Below are 23,392 nucleotides of genomic sequence, written 5' to 3'. Positions count from 1 at the left end.
TCTTAATTAACTATATGGTAATTAAGTGTGCTATAATTAACTCTACCTTAATTAAGACCAAACGTTGTGGATTCGAGTACTTGAATTAACTCTATCTGAAATAACTTTGCCTTAACACCAAATGTTGTGGCTTTGAGTCCCAGCAAAAGTTGAGGGTCCGAACCACAATTTTTGTGCCATTTAATTTTCTGGATGGCCAAATTTTCTTCCCATGTGCCATCTAAGACTTTTGTCTTAATAAGGTTTTTTTAGTGTGGCTCATGTGCCTTATGACGTGATTAGCAGTATGAAGTCTTGAGACCAGTTTAGAAACAGGTGGCCATATGATATGAGACACAAAAGTACTTTTTGGTTTAGAGCACGGTAGGAATGGGCTTCCAGTCGTTTTCTCTCCACCAACTGAGCTCACGGATTCATTCTTGCCACTGTAGGAGTCTGTAACAACACTACAGTGGATACTTCTAAGCAACAGCAACAAAAACATTTCTTCATGCTGGCATTCAGCAACGAGTGTTGCATAAAGTCAGAGGCTTGCAGTCTCTTCTGGTGCATTCATGATATGCTAGAAAACCTTGCAATCGCCAAGAACATGAGAGCAGGGATCATATATTGTAATAACTGATTTAATTTTTCGTTCTTATCATTCATCATGACCAGTGGCTAATTCCGGGAATAACAGTGAAGTGGTTTCGTGTGAGTGAATGGCAAAGGGCGAAAATAATGGAAAACAAATGAATCAATGAATTAAAGAGCTGACAGCAAACAAGCACAACAATGCAGCAGCATACATAGCATCACATACATAGTAGCTGCAAGGACGAGTTCTTCACGCAAGGAATGTTCTAAAATTAGCCGCCTAACAATCTATATTTATTATTTATGCTCTTAAAATTTCAGTTGCAGGCAAAGTTTTCTGAGCACAATAAAAAAGGGGGCTGATGTCATGAATGTCAGGCATGCCACCACTGGTCACAATGTGCTAATTCTAGGCACTGAACGTTGGAAAAATGCTTGCCGCGGTAGCTTAACTATGGCATTGCACTGCTGAGTTAGGGGTTGAGAGTCTGATCCTGGCCACAGTGGCCATGTTTTGATGGGGGCAAAATGCAAGGAAAAAAAAAACACTCATGTACTTAGATTTAGGTGCACCTTAAAGAACCCCAGGTGGTCAAAATTAATCAATCCAGAGTCTCCTACTCTGGCGCGTCTCATAATCATATTGTGGTTTTGCACATACAACACCAGAAATGAAATTAATTGTTGTCTGAAAAAATAAAACTACTAATTTAGAAAAACCATGAAACTAACCAAAAAAATAAAAGGGTGGGGGGAGGTGGATGTTTGGGAAGTGTAGATTTTGCATGCGATTTCTATCGTTTCAAAGGGTAAAGGCAAAAGGTAAAAATTTTATGTAGCTACCACTTTAACCCTCGATGTGTTCTCGACGAGCTCAGTTCGTCAACATGATCCTGGTTGACAAATTTCGCTTTGGACGAGCTCAGCTCATCAACAGCAATTATCCCATTTTCAAAGTGATTTAGACGAACCCATTATGCCCGCTTAGGTAATATTCGTCTACTACATAGACAGCTGCAGTGCCTGCATTTGAAATCCATGGTTTTCTTGCTCTTTTTTGTTTTACTACATAGATGTCAGCACTTCAGTGCCTTGAAGGCCACATTGATTCAGTCCTTGTGTTGTACAACATAGATGGCAGCACTTTGTCAGCGCTTAAAGACCATGTTTTTGGAATCATGCATGTTTTGTGCCCTTTGGCAGATTTGTAACAGTGGCATCTGCCGTTGACAGTTCGCATGGGAGTTGTGTGTGCAAAAGAAAAGTGCCGCTTGACTCTGACAGAGAAAGTGAGAGTGAAAACGATGCACTTGAGTTTTGTTATTCGTGTGAAGTGAATGATAATAGTATTCTTACCGAAGGTAATGATACGGAAAGTGAAGACGACCTTGACTTGGTCCGGTAGCGGTGGAGCATTTTCACTGGGGCTGGGGTGCACTTGGGAGGCATTCTCAGCTCATGAACAGCAGGTTGCCATTATCCCTCAAGAGAAAAGTGTATAATAGCTGTGTCTTACCCGTACTCACCTACAGGGCAGAAACCTGGAAACTTACAAAAAGGGTTCTACTTAAATTGAGGATGACGCAACGAGCTATGGAAAGAAGAATGATGGGTGTAACGTTAAGGGATAAGAAAAGAGCAGATTGGGTGAGGAAACAAGCGCGACTTAATGACATCTTAGTTGAAATCAAGAAAAAGAAATGGGCTAGGGCAGGACATGTAATGAGGAGGGAAGATAACTGATGGTCATTAAGGGTTACGGACTGGATTCCAAGGGAAGGGAAGCATAGCAGGGGGCGGGAGAAAGTTAGTTGGGCGGATGAGATTAAGAAGTTTGCAGGGACGACATGGCCACAATTAGTACATGACCGGGGTTGTTGGAGAAGTATGGGAGAGGCCTTTGCCCTGCAGTGGGTGTAACCAGGCTGATTATTATTGTTGTTGTTGTTGTTGTTGTTGTTATTATTATTATTATTATTATTATTATTATTATTATTATTATTATTTTCACTCGTAAAACATGAACCAAATCGGTTGAAAAAGCTTTAGAAGGGTTTTCGATGGAGTGAAGCTTGAAAATAAGCCATAAAAATGAAAATAGTCACTTTTGGTCCGAGTAATAAAACACTTAAAGGGCCCTGCACCAGGCCACATAGCAAATGTTGGTTACATGCTGGAAGTTATGTGCTGTCTAATGAGTGTTCTACCAAAATAATATTTCAAATTAGTTCAATAATAGCAGAGATTGAAATATTTGAAGTGCCAGGAACCCATGATTTCAGGAGGCATGCATCACCGCCAACATAGACACTCTCTCCAGTTGCCTCTTCTAGCCTCCGCAAGTAAAATTTCTTCCTAGTCTTCTCCCACACTGGAACCAGGGGATTGCTTGATGAATATGTCACGTGCCTCGCCTTCTTTTTTTTCTCTCTCTCTCGCATTTTTGCTGGGTGGCACACTTCCCATGGCAGTCTCAAGCGCAGGCTGTTGTGTTTGTCTCGTTTCACACAGTGGACGATTTTGCGCATTCTGCATGAGAACACCTGATTAGCAGTGTAAGCCAGTGCCACAATCACGAGTATACTGAACCATACTGGGACTCTTTCTTTTTCATCTTGTAACTGTTATTGCTTGTAAAACCCGAAATAATTCCTTGACAGTTGCTGGAAAAAGAAAAAAAAATATGTTACTTGCAGCATCTGGTTCATCAGCACTGTTACGTCGCAGAGAATTACATTGACGAACTGGAAAAGTGGGCAGACATTGACTACTTTGATGAGCACTGTCGACAAGTTCAGCTTCCATACAACATGGTGAGAACATTTGTTTATATCTACTTTCTGTATTTTCTTTATCAAAAAAAAAATAATGCTGGAATTGTTTGCATTTAAAGGAGTACTGATGCTCATAGATGTGTGAAAGGGGGAGTGACACTTCCTTCTTAACTGGATGGGGTGGAAATGTGTCTCACAGCGGTTGGTTTCTATAGTATTACTCGCATTTAGCTCTTCATCATCCTATTTATGTCCATCATGAATGGTCATAAATTTACAGAAGGATAAAAATGGGTTGGAGCCACGTACAGCAGGCATTACCAAGTCATCCTGAAAACGAAAAGTGTAAAACCATTGCATTTTACTGGTACTTACATATGCTGCAGAAACTTAAACTTAAAAAGAAGTTAAAGGGATCCTGAAATTATTTTTGATGATTTTGTACAAACATACTGAGTTGTTAAGGTAGGTACTTCTGATCATTAAGTGATGCATTTAAGCACTCTGTGTAAAGCATGTAATTTATTATAAGGTTTTATAAGTGTACATTGCTGCCGATCGCAGCGGCGCTGCTTCCCCAAGTTTTCAGGCGGCCCCTCCCAATTTACTTGCTTAGCCCAGTTGATGTCAGTTAGGTGACCTATCTGATTGGCTACCCAGGGCTGCTATCTTTCACACGTTTGAAATGCTGATGTTCGATTTTGCCTCACGCGATTGGCCTAGATTGGCCTAGGCCACGATATCGGCACGGCCTAGTACAAAAGCTGACATTCGGTTCTGTGTCATGTGATTGGTCTAGATTGGCCTAGGCCGTGAAATCGGCGTGACCTAGGCGCCTTCAGAACCGCAAGGTCTCCATGCACGATAGTGTCAACAGTGGTCGCGGTTTTGTTTGCAACGGTTGCGGCAAATGGTAGTTTTATTTTTACTCAGTGCAAAGGTGTCGAGGATGAGGAGCACCATCTACATTGCGATGGTCGGCGACCTGGCGACACTGCGAAAAAATAATCGGGATGTGCACGAGGTAGTGCAGAGTGTCTCAGATGAAGATGCGCGCTGTGGCCACGCTGTGAAGGAAGTCGCGAAGCCTTCGCTGCTGTGAGTGCTAATCAGTCACGAGATGAGGATTGTAGCTTTCGCACTGCTTTCGTGCAAAATAGAAACAGGTTTTGCCGAGAAATTCAGTAAATAAAAGCATGTTGACATAGAATGCATTTGCTTATTGTTTTCTTGATACCCTCGATAATTCGATATTCGGTTAATTCGGACATTTTCGGTCCCATGAAATCCGAATTAACGAGGTTTTACTGTATAGCAATAACCAAGTGTATTCTAGTTTGCTGCTGGTGTAAATTTTCATCAGAAGCTTAATCATGAACATGTCTTTTTAGATGTTTAAAACGTTTCACACTTGCTTACAGCAATAGTAGCTCTGTGTTTGGATGGTTAAGCTTTGCACTACCAGGTGGCTGCACTGTGCAGGCTGCTCACGTTTATGCTAAAGCCTCCTCATCACAGTGGTAGTAGTCTGGTAGGGCTTCACTTTACCCCTCCACCCATCCGTCCAAAATGTCTAGTTGCCTGCAGTTATTGCTGCGACAGAACGCTTGCAATGTACGGTGCTTGGATAGCTCTCGCGGGGAATCAACGGACAGATGGCTAGCAGAGAGGTTGGAGAGGCTTTAGGCACTGGCTCGAAGACAACCGGTAGTAGACGACATGATGTCATATCATGACACGGAGCCAGTGAAGGAGGAGCTTAGCCCCGATCACTTGGCGAATGAGTTGAGGAGAAAAAGCATGGCTAGGGAGGAGGGTAACTTGTAATCGTCCATAGCTTTCTTAATATGAGATGCTCCACTTAAATTGCGGTGCTTATGTTTTATTGTAGCTGTACCCTATGCGTCCGCAAAATTTGTCCAAATCGTTTCAGGGACTCTTTAAGGACTGCATAATGAGGGATAGAATGAAAAATGTTAGGCATAATGTCATGTTGCAGTAGGATGCAAAACAATACGCAGTAACAAAGAAACAGGAAAAAGGAGACAGGAAGACAGTGGTGTGAATTAGAGAGCAAACAGACATACCGTATTTACCCGCATAATTTGCGCACCCCGAATAATTAGCCAGCTTTAAAAAAAATTTTTAAAATGTACTCGAATATTTTGTGCTCCCCATCCCGCGCAGGCGAGCGCAGTCATACACAAGGCGGGCTGTGAGTGCAAAGTCCCTTCTTCCGAGGACTTCATTCTTTTCTCCGGAAGCCCGCGAACTACGGCGGACTGTACCTGAACACACGAACCATTGACGGGTTGTCGGAACTGTTCGAGCGTTTGCCTCCCTCTATCTCCCTTTCTCTCCTGCCATGAGAACGCATGCATGTGAAAGGGCACGGACTATTTTCTGCATCGGAGATATGTAAGGTCCAGCCACGCCAACTTTTCCCCTCGTTGCCTCTCGTTCTCTGCATCCGCGCTGCAGCGCATCTTTGGTTGATTTTGGAAGTTTAGGTTTCGCCATGAGCCAGTCGCATTTTCGATGTTCACTTGCGATGGGCTACAATAACTATACGGCGAAATTCGAGCTCACTGTTTTAGAGTTTGCAGAAGAAAATGGGAACTGTGCTGCTGCCAAGCACTTCAGCATGAATGCGAGTCACATTTGGTACTGGAGAAAGCAGAAGAGTTCGCTTGTAGATACAGGACCTGGAAGGAGAGCATTCCAAAGACTGAAGCAAGGAAAGTTTCCTGCCGTTGAAGAAGACCTTTTCAAATATGTGCGAGAGCTTAGGTCCTCCGGTGTCGCCGTGTTGTGCAAGAGCTGCAGTTCGAGGCAAGAAAGATAGCGCAGGAGAAAGGGGTCTCTGCTGCGACATTCAAGGCAAGAAGAGGGTGGGTGACGCGCTTCAGAGACGCCATCAGCTGTCTCTCGGATGGAGAACGAGCCTCTGCCAGTGGTTGCCGCATGATTGCGAGGAGAAAGTTGTTCTGTTTCACCGTTTTTTTATTGGGCTACGCAAAACTGGAAACGTCGACATGTCCCAGATTGGGAGCGCAGATGAAACACTGTTGACCTTTGATATGCCACCTAATGCAGCATTGAGCGAGAAAGGCTTCTCGTCCTTTCCTATAAAGACAACCAGCTGTGAAAAGCAACAATGCACGGTTTTGCTTGCCGTGACAGCTGATGGCCGAAAACTACCGCCGTTCGTGATCTTCATGCGGAAGATCACGAATGGATTCCCAGTCGGACCTCTCGACCAGTAATTCTGACTAGATCATGCATGACCGGATCTGGCTGGTTAAAGTACGTGCTAATTCTGTTAAATAAACAAGTACCCTTCGTTTGCGCTATTATTTATTTTCTTTTTAATGTACATACCATGCACATTACTAGATATTGCACGTTATTTCGAATGTGTTCACAAAATCTTCGCATAATTCGCGCACCCCCTTTTCAGAGCTCTATAATTGCAAAAAAAATAAAAAAATGCGCAAATTATGCGAGTAAGTACAGTAGCTAATATTCTAGTTGGCATTATGAGGAAGTAATGGAGTTGGGCAGCTCATGTAATGTGTAGGGTAAATAAAGGGAGGTTTATTAGAGTTACAGAATGTGTGCCAAGTAAAGGGAGATGCAGTCAAGGACAGCGGACAACTAGGTGGTGTGACGAAATTTAAAAATTTTGTGCATAAGGGCCTGTTGGTGCAGTACTGGGTTAATTGGAGATCACTGGGAGAGGCCTTCATTCTGGCAGTTAAAGGACCTCTCACCAGGCCGCATAGCATATTTTGATTACATGCTGGAAGTTGTTACATGCCCTCTTGGGAGTGTCCTACCGCAAGAATTTTTCAAATTAGTTTATCAATAGCCGAGACAAATATTTCAGTGCTGGGAACCCATGACTTCAGGAGGCAAGGGCCACTGTCAACAAGGACACTCTCTCCACTTGCCCCGTCCTGCCTGCGCGAGCAAAATTTCTTCCCTGCATTCTCCCATACCAGAGCTGGAGGATGGCGTGACATATACGTCATGCGCCCAACCTTTCTTTCTCTTTTTTTTTCTTCACATTCTTTGCTGTGCGCACACTTCTGCTGACAGTTGTGCACGTGAGCTCTTGCATTGTCTCGTTTTGCGTTCTGTGCACGAGAACACCTGACTGGCGATATAAGTCAGTGCTGCACAAATACTGAGGCAGACGCAAGCAGATTACAGAGCATGATTGCGCGTTGGAACACGGTGGAAAATGTCATAGTTCCGCTCTCAGCGCGCACTACTGAAAGACGGGGGAACAAGCAGACGGAACAGAAGTACATCTCTCTTGCTGCATTGTGAAGTAAAACAAAAACACCCAGACATTCAGTATTGTTTTATGATTTTTCTAAACTTTAATTCATCTATTAAAGCGACAGATTACACAAATAACAGATGCAGCCCTGAATAATTCTTGAAGTGTCCCGGGTAACTATGAGCGACGTCGCAGCATATACGTGTACATAGGTGCACTTGCTGATATATGGCATTTAGTTCGAAATTTCGGCACTTTCCACAGCGCCTCGCGATGTAATTCTTAGAAGACATAATAGTGAGCATGCATTGACTGCACTGCACTTGTCAGCTTAAAATGGCCAGTCCTGGTAAAGGTGCCTTTAACCCTTTCCCTACCAAGTTGTTCGGCCAAAAATAATACAAAAATATCAATTTTTTTTATTTGCCTAAATAATTCTACCTATCTTGAAAGAACCAAAAAATATCCTCTAAAGTACTTTATTTGTAAGGTATGTGCAAAATATCTTTTTAAGTATGGAGTGAGGGTTGGCTTCACTGCACTGCACAGTGGAGATTCTTTGACTTTCTGTAGAGCTTGTTGCAAAAAAATGTCTCTTTGGAAATTCAGAACAATACTGTGACAGCCGAAGCGCACACTTGTGGCAAGGGATGTCAGATCCCTATATTATCCACTTGGTGTGGTACATTTCAAAGCACGAAAGGGTGCAGACTGCGACTCCGCATTCCTCGCACCAGGTACATGTAGCGCTTGGTTTTGCGGAGAAGAAAATGCATTAGTTAATTCGTTCGAAAGAATTCAAAATACCACGCACAGTTCCCGTCCTCTGTCACATGTACCATTATGCCAGGTGCGGCCATGAAAACAAACCTTGCAGGTGCCGGTGGGGGGTTCTTGACATCTATCAGCGTCCATTTCCGACGCGTTGAGATGCTGTTGTCATCCAAATCCGACAACACAGAGAAAATATGTTGCTCAGTATCGTCGCTGCCGCTTTCGGACGAAAAACGAACTTCTTCACTGTCCGAGTTCGACAAAACATCTGCAAACATTTTTTTTTTCTTTTTTCCGGAGTGGAGCCATTGTAGCACGTGTAAGCAAAAAGTGGGATGCCTCTTCTACATGCCAGTTGCCAGCATCAGAACATTTCTCAACCAAAATGCAAGCTTTGAGTGCATTCTTTCTTTTTTTTACTGCACCATCTTCTGAAGCCAGAAAGAACTAAAAAGATTTATCGGGGTAGCTAGACTGCGACAGTGCACAAGCGCTTGTTTCAGTGTAGACGAGCCTAGCTTCTCTTCGGTCGGAGTGGTACAAAACCGTGTGGATGAGCTCAGCTCGTCTAATTTTGTATAAGTTTCTATTCTTTAATTTTTGATGGAACACAGTAAAAGCTCGGTAATTTGAATTGTGCAAGGATGCTACGAAAACTTGAATTATACGAATTTGAACTAACGAAACTCTGAGCAAAAAATCACTTGGTTAAGGCATGTATGCAGTCCGATGTAGCATGAGTGCTCCAGGGCACATGCTGGCTCAGCCAACGTAACTGGACGTGACCAACGTGGTCTGACATGCCCGACGTTGAGATGGCTTTTGCTCCATCCGCATGTTCGTCGCGCGGTCTGCACCGACCTACAATGCATGGAGTGGAGAAAAAAAGTGCTCATGCCTCTTCCCTGACGGTTGCAGACAGCCGTTCAAAGCAGGACGCGGGTGGGGGATCGTTCTGCGCATGCTCCGAAGAGAGCAGCCGACGGTGCTCGCATCAAAGTCTAGAGGGGACAGCATTTTGGCTGGTGCAGTGCAGGCGGTGTAGCATGACTGGCCGCAAGCAACATGCGCCGAAGATGTCGGGACTATAAACGTGCCTTTGCGCCACCGCCGCTCGCCGCAGGAACAAGAGCTATGCTCTAAAATGCACTCGCGAGACACGCCACAACCTGCTGCGACGTTGGTCTCGGTTATACTTTTGTAGCTGCACCGGCCAACACCGGCTGCAAGCTGCTGAGTTCCACTATACGTATAGGTGGCACCCAACAAGTATCCCAGCAATGCTTTCCTTTGAGTAATAACCACGAATTTTAAAGGCTATGCTTTTCAGTACTGCGAGTGCTGATAAACATCACGGCCACCATGTTTTAGACATTACCTGGTGCCGCTTCTCGGCAGAACACCTCATAAGAAAAGAGCATAGCCTCAAAGATCTAACATTTAAAAAAAAAATGCAGCGCTGCATTCACGTTTTTATCTTGAATGTCTTGAGAGAGGGAGAGAACTGACCTGCAGCAGAGGTATTGGCCATGTCTGGCCAGGCGCAAACATCTCTCTCCAGTCAGGCGTAAACAAAGGGCCGCAGATGGAAAGAACAACCCTGCACGGTGACGCCACCATCGTCAACGTGCTCCTGCACACTAGCACTCTCCCCATCAATGATGGCACGGAGTTCGAATTATCGATGGCGGTGCGGATTTCAGTGTGAATTAGTGGGATGCGTTACGAAGGTTATGGGATCGTTCCCCACCTGTGGCAAGTTGTTTTTTCATCCACTTTCATTTCCAGTAATTTATCGTTTCTTTATTTCATTTATTAAGTACAAATAATTTCCCCTATGTTGTCCTTGGTATCAGTGTTTGTTGGCTTCTTATGCTATGACTAATACAAATTGGGCCCCTCAGTTAACCCCCTTTCTTTTCGTTTAACACACAAATAGTATTTTTAGGGCTGAATAAAATCCAGCTGTATATTAAATTACATTATAGACTTGGCCACCTTTTCAAAGAATGTGAATGTTTGCTGGCATCCATAACAATTACTCACTTATGTCTAAATGGCAACTAAATGAAGGGTGCTTGGAAAAGGTTCATCAAATGTTAGTTGACAAACTAAAATGGCGCTCTTATAGCTGGATAGCTAAGGTCACTTAGGTTGGTGCCAGGGAATTACCCATAGACAGTTTCTCAGTTTTTCACTGGCGCTTTCGGGAGCATATCCCCCTAGCCCCAGCAACAATGAAGTGCTATGCTTCATAGAGGACTTAGATGCGATCGTCATGGCATTGAGTAACCACAGTCTTGTGAGCAAGGTGTTCATACAACACAGCCCTTCAAGGGAAGATTATTGAAAAAAATTTTTGAAGAGCACGCTCTTAGTGAAGATAAACAATGTTTGAAGGGCTACAATGGATGCATTGAAAGAGCCAGGCCAGCTCGTACCATTTAATGTACTTGTGCAATGTTAATGGAAGGGAGAGAGGTAATATTAAGTAATCAATTATTTTATAGTAGCTGATCAGGTACCTTCATGGGACAGTACTTAGTAACTCTAATCAGTTACTTTTTGAAAGAAGTAATTGTAATCGGCTACTTTCTTCTGTAATGTTTGCAAGACTGGTTGAGAGCACCTGATAGCATGTGCACTGTAACAGTGCATTTTGCTGTACGATTTCCCTGTTACGAGCCATGTTGTGTTTATTCGGTGAGGTTGAAGGGTACCCGTGCCTTCTGTTGTCCTTCACCATCATTTTACTCATGACGAACCTCTTATGCCACATGAACACTTGCTCCTATGATAATGTCTCGTTGCCGTAAGTATCACAGTGAAGCTCATACATTGTGTGGCTGTCTTGCCGAGCTTCGCGCAGAATTTTACATTTGCACACTGTTCTCAACGTCCCGCACTCTACCAACTAGCCCAAACCATCACCCTTCTAAATCACTCTACAGTCATTCACTGAAGAAAGTATCAACGACTAGTGGCAATGAATCCTTCTGCGTCATAATGCCATCCAGCGACTGCCACAGCAGCAAACACAAACAACACACATACCAACATATATTTAGAAGAATCACATCCCTTACTCATACATTCCTCCCGCAACTTTTTCTTCTCTTGTATTTAGGCGAAGCTTAGGTCAACAGTCTGTATGCTCTTGACTGCACCTTGCCTGTGTGAATGAAAAAGTGTCGTTGTGTGAACTCTTTTCCAGACTTCCAGTGGTGTTATTGGCTCTGGAGTTGGGAAGATGGATATCTGCTTCAACATTGTAAAGAGAGTACAGGAGTCCATAGCCAAGAAGAAACAAGACACGGTCAGTGTTAATGATGTGCTATAAAAGAACAAGGGTTATTGGCCATGTGACTGACACTTTCTGTACTTTGTTTATTCTTTGTTTCATTGCAGCTTGCAGATGACGAAGAAAAGCTGCAGCAGCTGATTAGTATTCAGGAGCTGTTGGAATTTGAAGATGAGGCAACCTTTCAGGTCAGAAGTCTAACAGAAGTATGATGTTAGCAACAGAGATTTATGGGACATGACAGTGCTGCCAGAGCTGCACTATCAGGCCATGCAGTGTTGCATGCCAAGTGTCAAGGCATGAACATTGTGAAATGCTGCATATTTGTGAATTTCAGTGAAAAAGAAAAAGTAACTTTTTTGTGAGCATGAACCCTCTGAGGGTTCATTTTTTTTCGCCATATGCGACCGCCCAGGGTCGATTTTTTTATTGCAGATTCCGATTCTTTTTAGGGACTTATTTCAAAAAAATTTACCGTAATTTTTCTAGGGTGACCGTAAAGTGAGAAAAAAATCTTTTGCGTTGGTATATATGCACTCTTCATTCATGAATAACAACAATAAAAAAGGAAATACACTTATCAGAATGAAAAAATTTATGCATTTTTATCCAAATCGTTCAAGGCTTTGAAAATCCGCGAACAAGAATATTTCGCAAGCTTCAAATGTTCCTGCTCTTACACTAATACATACGTCCATAGCGTAATCGAACTGCGTAGGTGCACGCACTCAAGAAAACTGGTTGTGTGCCCATCAAAAAAAGCAACATGTGTGACAAACTTCCACTGATCTTTATCTTATCGCCAACCAGCTAGGGCAATTAGTTTTTGCCAGTCTTAAAAAAAAGAAAGGAAACGGAAACGCATGCACGGCGGCATCCTTCCTTTGCGCACCCCTGTGAGCACTAAATGAGCGAGACACAAGCGGTCACCCTTTGAGCGATTAGGAACGAGATAGCCATCAGTTTCGCAAGCGCAAAAAGCCCAAACCGCCCGTGAAACAAAATTCAAACGGCCGCCCGCCCGCGCCAATGCGCGAGTGGTAGTGTATAGACGCGCGGGAGCAAACTAGCGCTGAAACAAACCATGCAAGGAAAACCGAGAAAGGTAGGCGCACGAAAAAAATTGCCGTTATCCCCACATAGTGGCAGCACATGATAGCTAACAAAAAGTTAGAAAATTGGCGCACTTTTTAAACGTACAGACGGCGCCGTAAATATACGGCATCGACCATTTTCGGACTTGTTCGCGGCGCCGTATATTTACGTCATTGACCGTCAAAGGGTTAAAAAGTTGTCACCTAACTCCCAAAAAGGCACCCAACAAGTAATTAGTATTATTTTAGTTATGCTTTCTGGCACCTAGAACTCATTTATGATGTTTACCTTTGCAGAGGACATTACAAGAGTTGGGATTTTCCAGCATTGAAGAGCTTAGCTTGGTAATCAACGAGTTACGGCGACAAGTCCAGCAAGTGAAGAATTCACTTGCCAGTGGAAACAATACAGAGCCCGATCTCACGGAAAGTCTCTTATTCTGCCTTTAAAAAAAATTTATTTGTTAGGCACTTTAAGTTATTTTCTGCTTAGACTGTGCGAGCAATGGCATAATTGGAAAGGAAGCCATTGTAGTATCTCTCATCTCGTCTATTGCACTCAGTGGCCAATCCTGGCTATACAGGGTGTCCCAGCTATCTTGCACCAATATTTAAAAATATGCAAATGCCAGGTAGCTGGACAGAACCAAGGTAATCTAGTTTGCCGTCGCTTGGTGATACTAAGATTATTTTTGCATTCTGCCTAATTACATAATTAGTCTTCATTAATAAATAAACTCAAATATTATAATTAGATGTAAAGTGTCAATAAAGAAATTGTAGAGCAGCATGGTAAACTCCCGATACAGCTTTCCATTGCTCAATACATGCTACATAAATGTGTTTTTCCAAATGTGAAAGAAGCCTGCAAATACACACGAAGTGCTTCGAGTGGCCAGTTGTGCATGAATTTTATGTGTATTCGCAGGCTTCTTTCACACTTGGAAAAATACTTTTATGTAGCATTCATAGAGCAGCATAAGGCTGTAATGGAAGTTTTTCATGTTGCTCTACAATTTTCTCATTGACACTTATCATCTAATTATAATACTTGAGAAGGTGATTAGTTAATTAAGACTAATTATGTAATTAGGTGGAATGCAAAAATTAATCTGAGTATCTCCAAGCGACAAACAACATTACCTTGGTTCTGTCCAGCTACGGGTCATTTGCATATTTTTAAATCTTGGCGCATGATAGTTGGCTGTATAACGTTGGTGCAGCTGTGTCGGCACCAGTGATGAAAGGTGATGGCTCCTAATTTTCATTTTCTTGTTAGATCAAAGTTGTCAAAGCTTGGCAATGCGTAAGATTATTTTAGGGGAACACATGACCCTATTTTTGACTGAACATTATGACTGAAAACTTCATTTAGGGCAGTGTTCTAAAGATGTGACGCTTGGCCAGTTTTGCCTTATTCTCAAGAAAGACCTTGGCACTGGTTTTAGAGGCACATATGTACTGTGAATAATTGCTGGCTGTTGCTGGCACGTGATGGCAACTATCATCATCATGTTGCTAAAGACTATTATAACTTGCACCTGCCCACCAAATTTGTTTAAATGTGGATATTGTAAAAAAGCTGAAATGCTTGAAGAGTGAAGCATGCAGCCAGGAGTGATTCAGTTCGTAGCCCAACACTCTTGTGCAGAAAGTACTCAACTGCACTCTGAATGGTTAGGCTGCAAAGCACTTGAGCTTTTTTGCTTATGTGCACAGGCATGCATTTCATTTGTTACTGCCGGCTCCTTTCCTTAAATAACTGTTTATTGGGTTTCTCTTTTATTGGAAAGCACCACTTTTCTTTTTAACATGCCTAAACTTGAAGTTCGCTGTAATTATAATGTAAGCGTGCCATTTTTGAATAATTTTGTGTGTATGTATTACAGGAGAGTGCATTAAAACGATCTTGTTCAGATGTGGACCCTCGTTTCTTCACGGAACCTGATGCTTGGATATCAGCTGTTAGGAAGAGAAGGGAGGTGAGGACATTTTGAGTGGTATTCAGTTTTCTTTCTTTTTATTAAGGGAAAGAGGAGGAAAGAGGCATTTAGCTGGGGGGGGGGGGGGGGTATTCTGTAAGAGTCCACCTAGTGGACTGTCCATTTCTGCCGCTGCTGATTGGATGCAGCTGTACGAGGGAGGAGGAGACGAGCGGCCCCAGCCAATCAGCAGCGGTCGAAATGGACAGTCCACAAGGTGGACTCTTATAGAATACCCCCCCTCAGCTAAATGCCTCTTTCCTTTATCGCATTCTACTACTATTTGGCATAGAATGCCAAAGCCTGCTGTTGAATTTATCAACATTTACTTTGTTTCTATTATAGCCAGCAGCCACACTGATGCACTTTAACATTTAGGAGTAGAAATTTTGCATTTGACATAAACATAACCATATATTGTCTCTGAAGCTATAAGCAGGAATATACACATGCTTCTTCAAACTAAGAGCAACAGCCAAATAAAGCATTGCCTTTCTGATCACCTCTCATAACCAGCAAAATATATTTCAGGTTTAGTAATAGCATAGTGCCAAAGACATGATGCATGGTTCTAAATGTAATCATGCCCACTGGTATCACACCAGCATCAGTTTTCACAGATGCTGGTGTGTTTTCGCACTGTCATGCGTTTCTACTGCAACTAGAATAAAGAAATGGTCAAAAAGACACATCTCGTTAATAGACGGGAAGAGAGTGGTGTGGATCAGATAGCAAACGTTGATAACCGATGTTCTAATTGACATTAAGAGAAAAGAATGGAGCTGGACAGGTCATGTAATGCGTAGGTTAGATAACCGGTGGACTATTAGGGTTATAGAATGGGTGCCAAGAAAAGGGAACTGCAGTCGAGGACGGCAGAAGAGTAGGTGGGGCGATGAAATTGGGAAATTCACAGGCGCTAGTTGGAATTAGTTGGCGCAGGACAGAGGTAATTGGAGATCGCAGGGAGAGGCCTTTGTCCTGCAGTGGACGTAAAATGGGCTGCTGATGATGATATTTACTTGTCAGCTCAAAGGCACCTAGAGGCACTAATGCCATTCAGAAGCTTCTATCTCTTGTGGCAAGTGCTTACCTTTGACCCATTCTCATGACAACAGTGACAGTGTATCATTATAATTTGTAAATGTTGACAGGGGAGCCTGATGTCCTGTGTGATTGACAGCAGCAAGAGGCCATGTGGATCTTGAGAAACTTGATGTGTGTGCTCGAGCACAGCTGAAAGTCGAATCAATAGAATAGAATAGAATGTTATTTTACAGCCTAGTCTATAGGCCTATGCGACAGCACACCATGTTGGACATATTTTATGCACATCACAAAAATGAAAAAATATAAAAGTAAAAAAGCACAATAAAAACAATATCGAGAATACAGGGCACTGTCATACAGCAGTGGCATAACATTAATGGTTAAAATAAAATTACACAGTGGATAATGCAAACAAAGTCATGCAAATCGCATAAAGAGGTTACTGATTGGAACATAGAATCATATGTTTTTCTAATTGCATTGTTGGGCAGGGTGAACAAACATCAGGATAGAATGTACGAACACCTGCTCGTTCTTTTTTTTTTTCTTTTTTGGTGATGTAGAAAAATGTTAAAATGTTCTCGCAAACAAAAATGTTCACACAGTTAAGCTCAGCATGCACAACTTGGTGCACAAATATCATGTCTAGTTGCGGCATTCATACTGAATGCCACAGAAGGCTCTCTATGTACACAAGGCACATGCCTAAAAGGAACTTAGTATATAAGCCTGTCTTTGACTCTGGTATCAGGCTCCCTCAAGGATTTATTTAGTGTAAAAGAGAAATGGTGACAAAAATAATTTGGTGAATGATGAAAAGCTTGGAAGTTTCTCCCACTTTTAAAAATTTAATCTGCTAAACCAACCAATTCATGAAGTTCTGTCACGGTCAAAGTGAAAGTTCACTGTATTGGTAACTGGTAGAATGTTGCTATTTAGTTGTGACCAAGTCTTTTTCATTAATTGTGTTTGAACACTCTGACAGGACACTCGCTGTTATATGTGTTTGTGTTTGCCTGTGTGTGCGTGACAACGTGCTTGTTAATTTAGTTAGTAAGCGAATGTTTACAGCAGCTTATGCAGCTGATAAAACAACTAAGGTTACTTCGTGTAGCTGTCTAATAATATTCTATCGCAATCAATGCTTCGCCTGTCGGGCGAAACGGTGACATTTATTCATGTGCGTTAGCTACATTAGCTGCATTGTTTCTTGAGCCAGGGTTCAGCTGTTTTAATCATTTAGTCACATCTGTGCAATGCTTTTTACAAAGCAGTGAACTCTACACAGGAAAGAGTGTATTCTGTATGACAGTCTTGGCACATTTTTGGTAATGTTTTGTGCTCTGCTGTTTGCAGGAGCTAAAAGAAAAGAAGATGCTGCAGCAGCAAAGGTTTCTGGAGCGAGCACACAATGCTGGTAATATAGGAAAGTCTATACCTTTTAGGTAAACTGTATGGTGTGGTGCATGGTGTAGCGTGTACAGGTTTACTTTTCTAGAACTAGGTACTTTGCTGTCACAAACATCACAGACAGGGGCTGAAGGTAGAGCTGTCTGAGTAATTCATTTTATCTTTTCAGGGAATGAAGTGTTGGGCGCTCTTAGAAGGCTAAATGGTCCCTCAAGGGCCCAATTGAAAAGGGGAATTTGCAAAAAGAAATCAAAAGTTCACAATCAGCATTTCTACTGCCTTCAGATATGCAGCATAAGTTGACCAGGATTTCCTGACAAAATTCATCACTTGTGCCCATAAAAAAATTCACTTATTCATGCTGCTTTATGAGCACATTATTGTGTGACACGTAATGTCGTGTGCTTGAGTTCTTGTGTTTCTTGCGTGAGCATGAATGTTCGGTATAGCATATTCCAAAACATTTGCCTTTGTTTTAAAACCAAAGGATATGATTACTTGTGGCGTGCAAATATAGTAATTATTGACTAAATCGGGAACTAATGGTGCAAAGCTATGTTTACGATAAGAGGGTCACAATCTGTGCTCAGCCTTTCTTGACAAGAATGTAGGAGGTGGTGAGGTGCACACAAAAAGTGTGCATACATCATCCGCTATTATAGCAAAAACAGTCAACATGAAATTATCTGCTGCGCGGGACAGCTGATCCATTTCCATCCTGGCTATGATGCCACAGTGCTGAGACAGCTACTAAGTGTTAACGTCTTGGAAATTATTTTCGAAATATTTTATTCGCACTCAATTTAGCTTGGTCACAAGTCTATCCACATCCAGTAAAGTTCTGAAAATAACTATTTTCATATGCATTATTTCTGGCATACCTGATGCGTCATTCAGAAGGTGCCGAGTTCACTCAACACACAAAGTTAGATAAACTTGCTTTCAGAGAAATTAATTCAGCATATGTTCAACCATGAGAAAGGCTCTGCACATTTTCTGCTCTTATAGCAGATGTTTTTGCATACTGCGAGAAATTGCCAAAAATAGTGCACAAAAATAGAGGCAAGTCTTTTCAGTGACAATTTAGTCAGTATTCAGGATGTTAGTGTGTTCTCATTCTGAGTGCAGTTTAGACATTGCATTGTTTACGCACTGGGCTGTACCGTCTGTTAACCACTAATACAAAGGTTCAACCACAAATATAAGATTGATTGGCCAGCCAAGGCTCCTATTGCTGTTAGTGTGGTAGTTAAAGGTTAAGCCGGCACCATTCAGGAATGCAAATATGGGAGTAAAGTGAGAACATGCATTAGTGTGGCTTAAATTTGCCATAAATTAATTGCCTCTGGAGAAATTGCAGGCATGTGCACACGCCCATGCATCTAAAGTCTTTTGTGCAGTTGCTAGAGCTCTTCTCACAGAGCTTGCCAGTATGTGTGCATTGGTGTGGCACCTGCAAGCACTTGCCTGTAGTGAGGCAGAGCTTTATTTAAACTTGCTTCTGATGTTTGCCAGTGGCTCCAACATACAAGAGTTGACACGTCAGTGATGAATGTGGCAGCCTTTCTACTTTTGCAACAGGCTGTATTCTGAAATATACTTGTGGGCTATTTATTTGATAACAGCATCGACTATTGACTTAACAGTGGACAACTGTATCAACATGTCTTTGATGGGGATATTTATGCTTGAAATTTAGGTTGGTACAAATGTGCATAAGGTATGTTTCATTGTTTTTTTCAGGACAGAAAGGAAAGTCAAGGAAGAGGGTGAGTGTCAAAATTCTGTAATGTGTGCTATTGTTTTTACCTGTTATTTATCTTTGTTGTTGTTTTACAGTCAATTCGATCCTGCCGGGGCGGACAAAACTAGTCGAATTATCCTATGGTTGAATGAAACAAAAGATGGAAAGGATGCCTTTTAGTTGGCACTAGTTGCCATTAATGTTATCATTGCCACAATGCAGAAGTGTTATGCTATGAAGCATACCAAGGAGGTAAACGTGACACTGTCACGGGACATGACATGTGTTACTTAATTTGCACACGCATATCTCCAGTGACAGTATGAGCGCTCAGACGCCTGAAAAGTACTGGCTAGTCTTGAGAGCTTTAGATTGACCCCCGCTCCTTTATTGGCCCTAAACGTCCCCTTAACTTTGAGTTTCTTTATGTTACCGCCTTACTTTTTGCTAGCATTCTCAAAACATAGCGGAATGTTGCATGTCTTGCAGTAAACTCTTGTTTTCTGTTTGGTTTTCCTGTCATTGTAGCATTTGTTGCAGTTTCTATAAGTATTCATCTTGGCACGCTCTCAAGCACTCCAAAGGACAACAAAGACAGGCCGAAGCAAAAAGCAAAACTAATGGGGCTGCGGCCCCCAATGTTGTGAGCGGGTTTGCGTCATCGTTGTTCTCAGAGTCAAAGGCCAACAAAAAGGCAGCTTCCTCAGACTTGCTGCTGCTCGATCCATCAATAAAATTAGGCGCTGTAGATAGTTTTTCTGCAATTTTTGGTTAATTGAGGAACGCAAACTAGGCCCTGTTAACGGTCTCATATACAATACACGCATAGTGGGTGAAATGAGAGCTCAAATCGCCACAAGAACGCCAGAAACAGTCCTGAATGGTTGCCAGTTTGCTTATTTAGTGTTTAGGGTCTGGCTCAGCGGCCGGAGGTGGTGCATGTACATGTGTCTAATTAAGGAATGCATACTATGCCCCGTGACAGTGGCCCCTTTCCATTCTTAGTATGCTTCACCGCGTAACACAGCTCTATAGCGGCTTAAACAGTCAAGTTCAAATTGTCCGGCAAAGGCTAATTTTGAGATTGAAATAACAAAAGTTTGGGCCCATCAAAATGTATGGGCGCCTGCCTGGACCTTCAGTCGGGATTGAAATAACGAAATCGAAATAACAGAAGTCTGCTGTATTTTGTTTTTTGGAGTATATTTACACATGTATTTCAATTTTTAGGAGTCCCAGTTTTCGGACAGTGAGCTTGACGATGCTGATTATGCCGAGGAAGGAGAAGAGATGGAAGAGATTATTGCAGAGTTTGAAAGGGAGTTCAAAAAGTAAGTCCTCGCGGTTCTACTATTTTTAGAGCTCAGCTTGGGTGTCAAGCGGGGTTATTGTATGAGGCATGTTTGTTTGCATGTAGCACGAATTATCCACAACTACCAAGCTACAACAAGATAATGTGATGAGAACTGAATAGAGGAGGAGGAGGAATAAACTTTATTTATAAAGATGAGCTGACAATGGAGTAGTCTGAGTTGGGCGCGGTCCCTAGTCCAGGATGCCGTGGGCCTGAGCCGATAGCTTCGCCCTGCTCACCAGACAATGCTGGTCTTCAGGACTTGGGCTTGTGACCTGGGCCTCCCACTGCTCAATGGTTGGTCCGGTTATGTGTGTTTTAGACTGTGTGTTACAGTGCGAAGCGAGACAGGGGACACAGGAAAAAACAAGGACAAGTGCTTATTTCCAACTGAAATTTTATTCTTTTAATTTAATTTAATTTTTATTACACAGCCTAAATTGGAAAACCAACTAGCCCAAACCATGACCCTTCTAGGTTATGTGTGGTATTGATGGATTGTGCCGACACTTCCATATGTGGTAGAAGATATTGGGCACAGAGCAGAAGGCATACTAGTAAGTGTAGCTCGCAGGATACATGGCGTGCAGCAGGGTGCCGTGCCATTATGTGCTGGTCTGTATTTTGCAGAAGATCGCCGCCTCTTCTCTAGTCAGCTTGGGATGTGGGGGAAACTAAATATTATAGTGCCAGAGAATTGGAGCCATAGTACAAGGAGAACAGGGCGTGGTGAACAAATACAAATGCAGTGCCTGATTATGTCCATGGTGATTGGAAAACTACAGCGGGAGATTTCCAAGTTCGCTTGTATGGAACCGTTATAGTATTTACAGTTAAACATCAATATAATGAAGTCACTGAAATCAACACTTCGCTTCATTATAACGAAATTTCATTGTATTGAAATTCAACCTTTTATCCAAGTGAGTACAGTTGTTAAGTTTTCCTTACACAGAAAGAGCTGTAAAGATTTCCAAAGTATCAGGGTCGGAAAAAATCAATTTCTATGAGAAAAAAAAAATTTTATTTGAGAGGCGGTGATCAGAGATACGATCTCGTGCTGTACTGACAATAACTTCATGCCAGTGGTACGAAGCGGTTTCTGCAAAGTCCCCGCTGCTGAAAGTGTCACCCACTGTGGGACAACGCTATCAGGAAGAGCGCAGGCAGATGGGAGCGAACACTTTGTCTGCCTCTAGCTTTAATGTGTCTCCAAAGCTTAAAACTATGCGACCTCCAGCACTAAATATGCGGGAAGACAGTGCACACGAAGTCGCGGCCATCTCAGCTCACCCATCGTATACACTTGACGCAGATTACCTCCAAGACAGGACACATGTACCATGTCTGCATTCAGCTATGCTGACAGCCATGCGCAGCTACAGCTGAGCTAGAGGAGGAGACACGCACCCACCTGCTCTCTCCCCCCCAGTGCGCACTTGATCACGTTACCATGCAGTTGCCCCCACTTCCCTCCGCTACTTGCGCAGTAAGACAGCACACATCAAACTACCCTTTTCATTACCTTCACACGCTTTACCTCACACCCAAAGCATATGGTGTGTGGTGTGCAATATAATCTTATTGCACTTGGACTTCATACGGAACATGACAGTGAGAGGGTCTTGCTGCTGTGCTTTGGTAGCACGTGATTTGAGAGGTAGATTCACAGGCAGCCACATGTAATTAAACCATTTGACAATCTGTGTCAGTTTCCATTTATTGCCTCGGTATTCCTTCGTGGAGGCAGTGAAGTTTCGTTATACAGTCGAACCCGACTATATCGAACCCATTTACATAGAATTATTCTGCATATCAAACAATTTCTGAACATGGTATAGTTACAATGAGTATATATAGCAAAAATTACGCTTACATCCAACAAAAATAGCAGCGAATCCTGGTATATTGAACGTCAAGTGGTGCAAAAGTGCCCCCAGAAGTTGGCTTTCCCTCGTGGCGGCGGGGAAACCCTGCGGCGCCGCTGCATCCAACCGCTCTCCCTACCATGACAGCGCTGCGTCGGGCGAGCCGTCGATACCCCCCTGCAAAAAGTGATCCTGGCCCGCCCACAGCACTTGCTCAGACAGCCAATCAGAGGCTCTTGTGCTCTCGTCGTGTAAGATGGTGCAAGTGCGAGTTATCTCACTGATTTTCTGGTTCATTGTGCTTGCACCTTGTGGGCCTTCTCCTGCAAACAGCAGAATTTGCCTTTCACCATGACACCACAATCGGGTCGAACGTGGTGAGAAGTCGGATGTCCCCGCATCGTGTAAGATTCTGAGGAGCACTCTCAGCACGATCTTGAAGAATAACGGGGAGATTAGGGCGAAAGCAGACAAACTCGCGACCCGGTGCCCGTAGCGCGTGGCGCCTACACACAGCGGTGTACAAGTGGTTCATCCGAAATTGCTTCAGACGTACCAGCTTCCGCGGGCCCAGTGATGACTGCAAATTCTGATGAGAGCGTCGAAGACATTACCGGTGTTGCCGAAGTTTGGGGCAAGCTGTCAGAATTTCCGGAAGCCGCTGACGAATGAACGATTGACGAGTTTGTGAATGCAGATGATGGTGTCGTGACCACGAGAGAGCCAGAAAATGAAGACTACATTGCCGACATCGTACTGAGCACAAGTGAAAGGGGGCACAATGAGGAAAGCAACAAAGGTCCTTTGCCCACATCCTCCGAGGTGATTGGTGCATTCGCACTTGTCCGGCGCTCTTGTGCGAACGTGGAAGTTTGCGGCCTCAGCTGCTCCGACTCTTTAGACAATGTGGAGAACTGCGTGCATTGCAGGCAGGGAAATTGCCCAAGCAGAAGAAAATACAGGACTATTTCATGCAAAACTACGCTAGTTTCATCAACAAAGTAATTTTATAAATGGTATGTGCTTTTATGATGTCCAATTCTTTAGCAGGCTTATATGCAATTATGCTTATGTCGAACTGATAGGCGTTTCTTTGCGAGTTCGATATAGCCGGGTTTGACTGTATTGAAATTGTGGATAAACACACTTCGTTATACTACAGTCAAACCTTGTTAAT

General features: G+C 42.9%; 1 protein-coding gene across 1 annotated transcript in view; it reads left to right on the top strand.

The window, feature by feature from the left end:
* Positions 1–23,392, top strand: part of Arp5 (Actin-related protein 5) — a 47,545-nt gene that overhangs the window by 5,015 nt on the left and 19,138 nt on the right. The window contains exons 7-14 of the mRNA XM_070521018.1: positions 3,273–3,389; positions 11,627–11,728; positions 11,821–11,901; positions 13,105–13,235; positions 14,699–14,789; positions 17,196–17,256; positions 18,993–19,018; positions 20,224–20,324. Of these exons, the coding sequence (XP_070377119.1) occupies positions 3,273–3,389; positions 11,627–11,728; positions 11,821–11,901; positions 13,105–13,235; positions 14,699–14,789; positions 17,196–17,256; positions 18,993–19,018; positions 20,224–20,324 (710 nt within the window). The remainder of the gene's footprint in view (positions 1–3,272; positions 3,390–11,626; positions 11,729–11,820; positions 11,902–13,104; positions 13,236–14,698; positions 14,790–17,195; positions 17,257–18,992; positions 19,019–20,223; positions 20,325–23,392) is intronic.

The sequence above is a fragment of the Dermacentor albipictus genome, chromosome 1, assembly GCF_038994185.2.
Source record: "Dermacentor albipictus isolate Rhodes 1998 colony chromosome 1, USDA_Dalb.pri_finalv2, whole genome shotgun sequence".
NCBI classification, from domain to species: domain Eukaryota; kingdom Metazoa; phylum Arthropoda; class Arachnida; order Ixodida; family Ixodidae; genus Dermacentor; species Dermacentor albipictus.
This window is presented reverse-complemented; position numbering and strand designations above follow the sequence as displayed.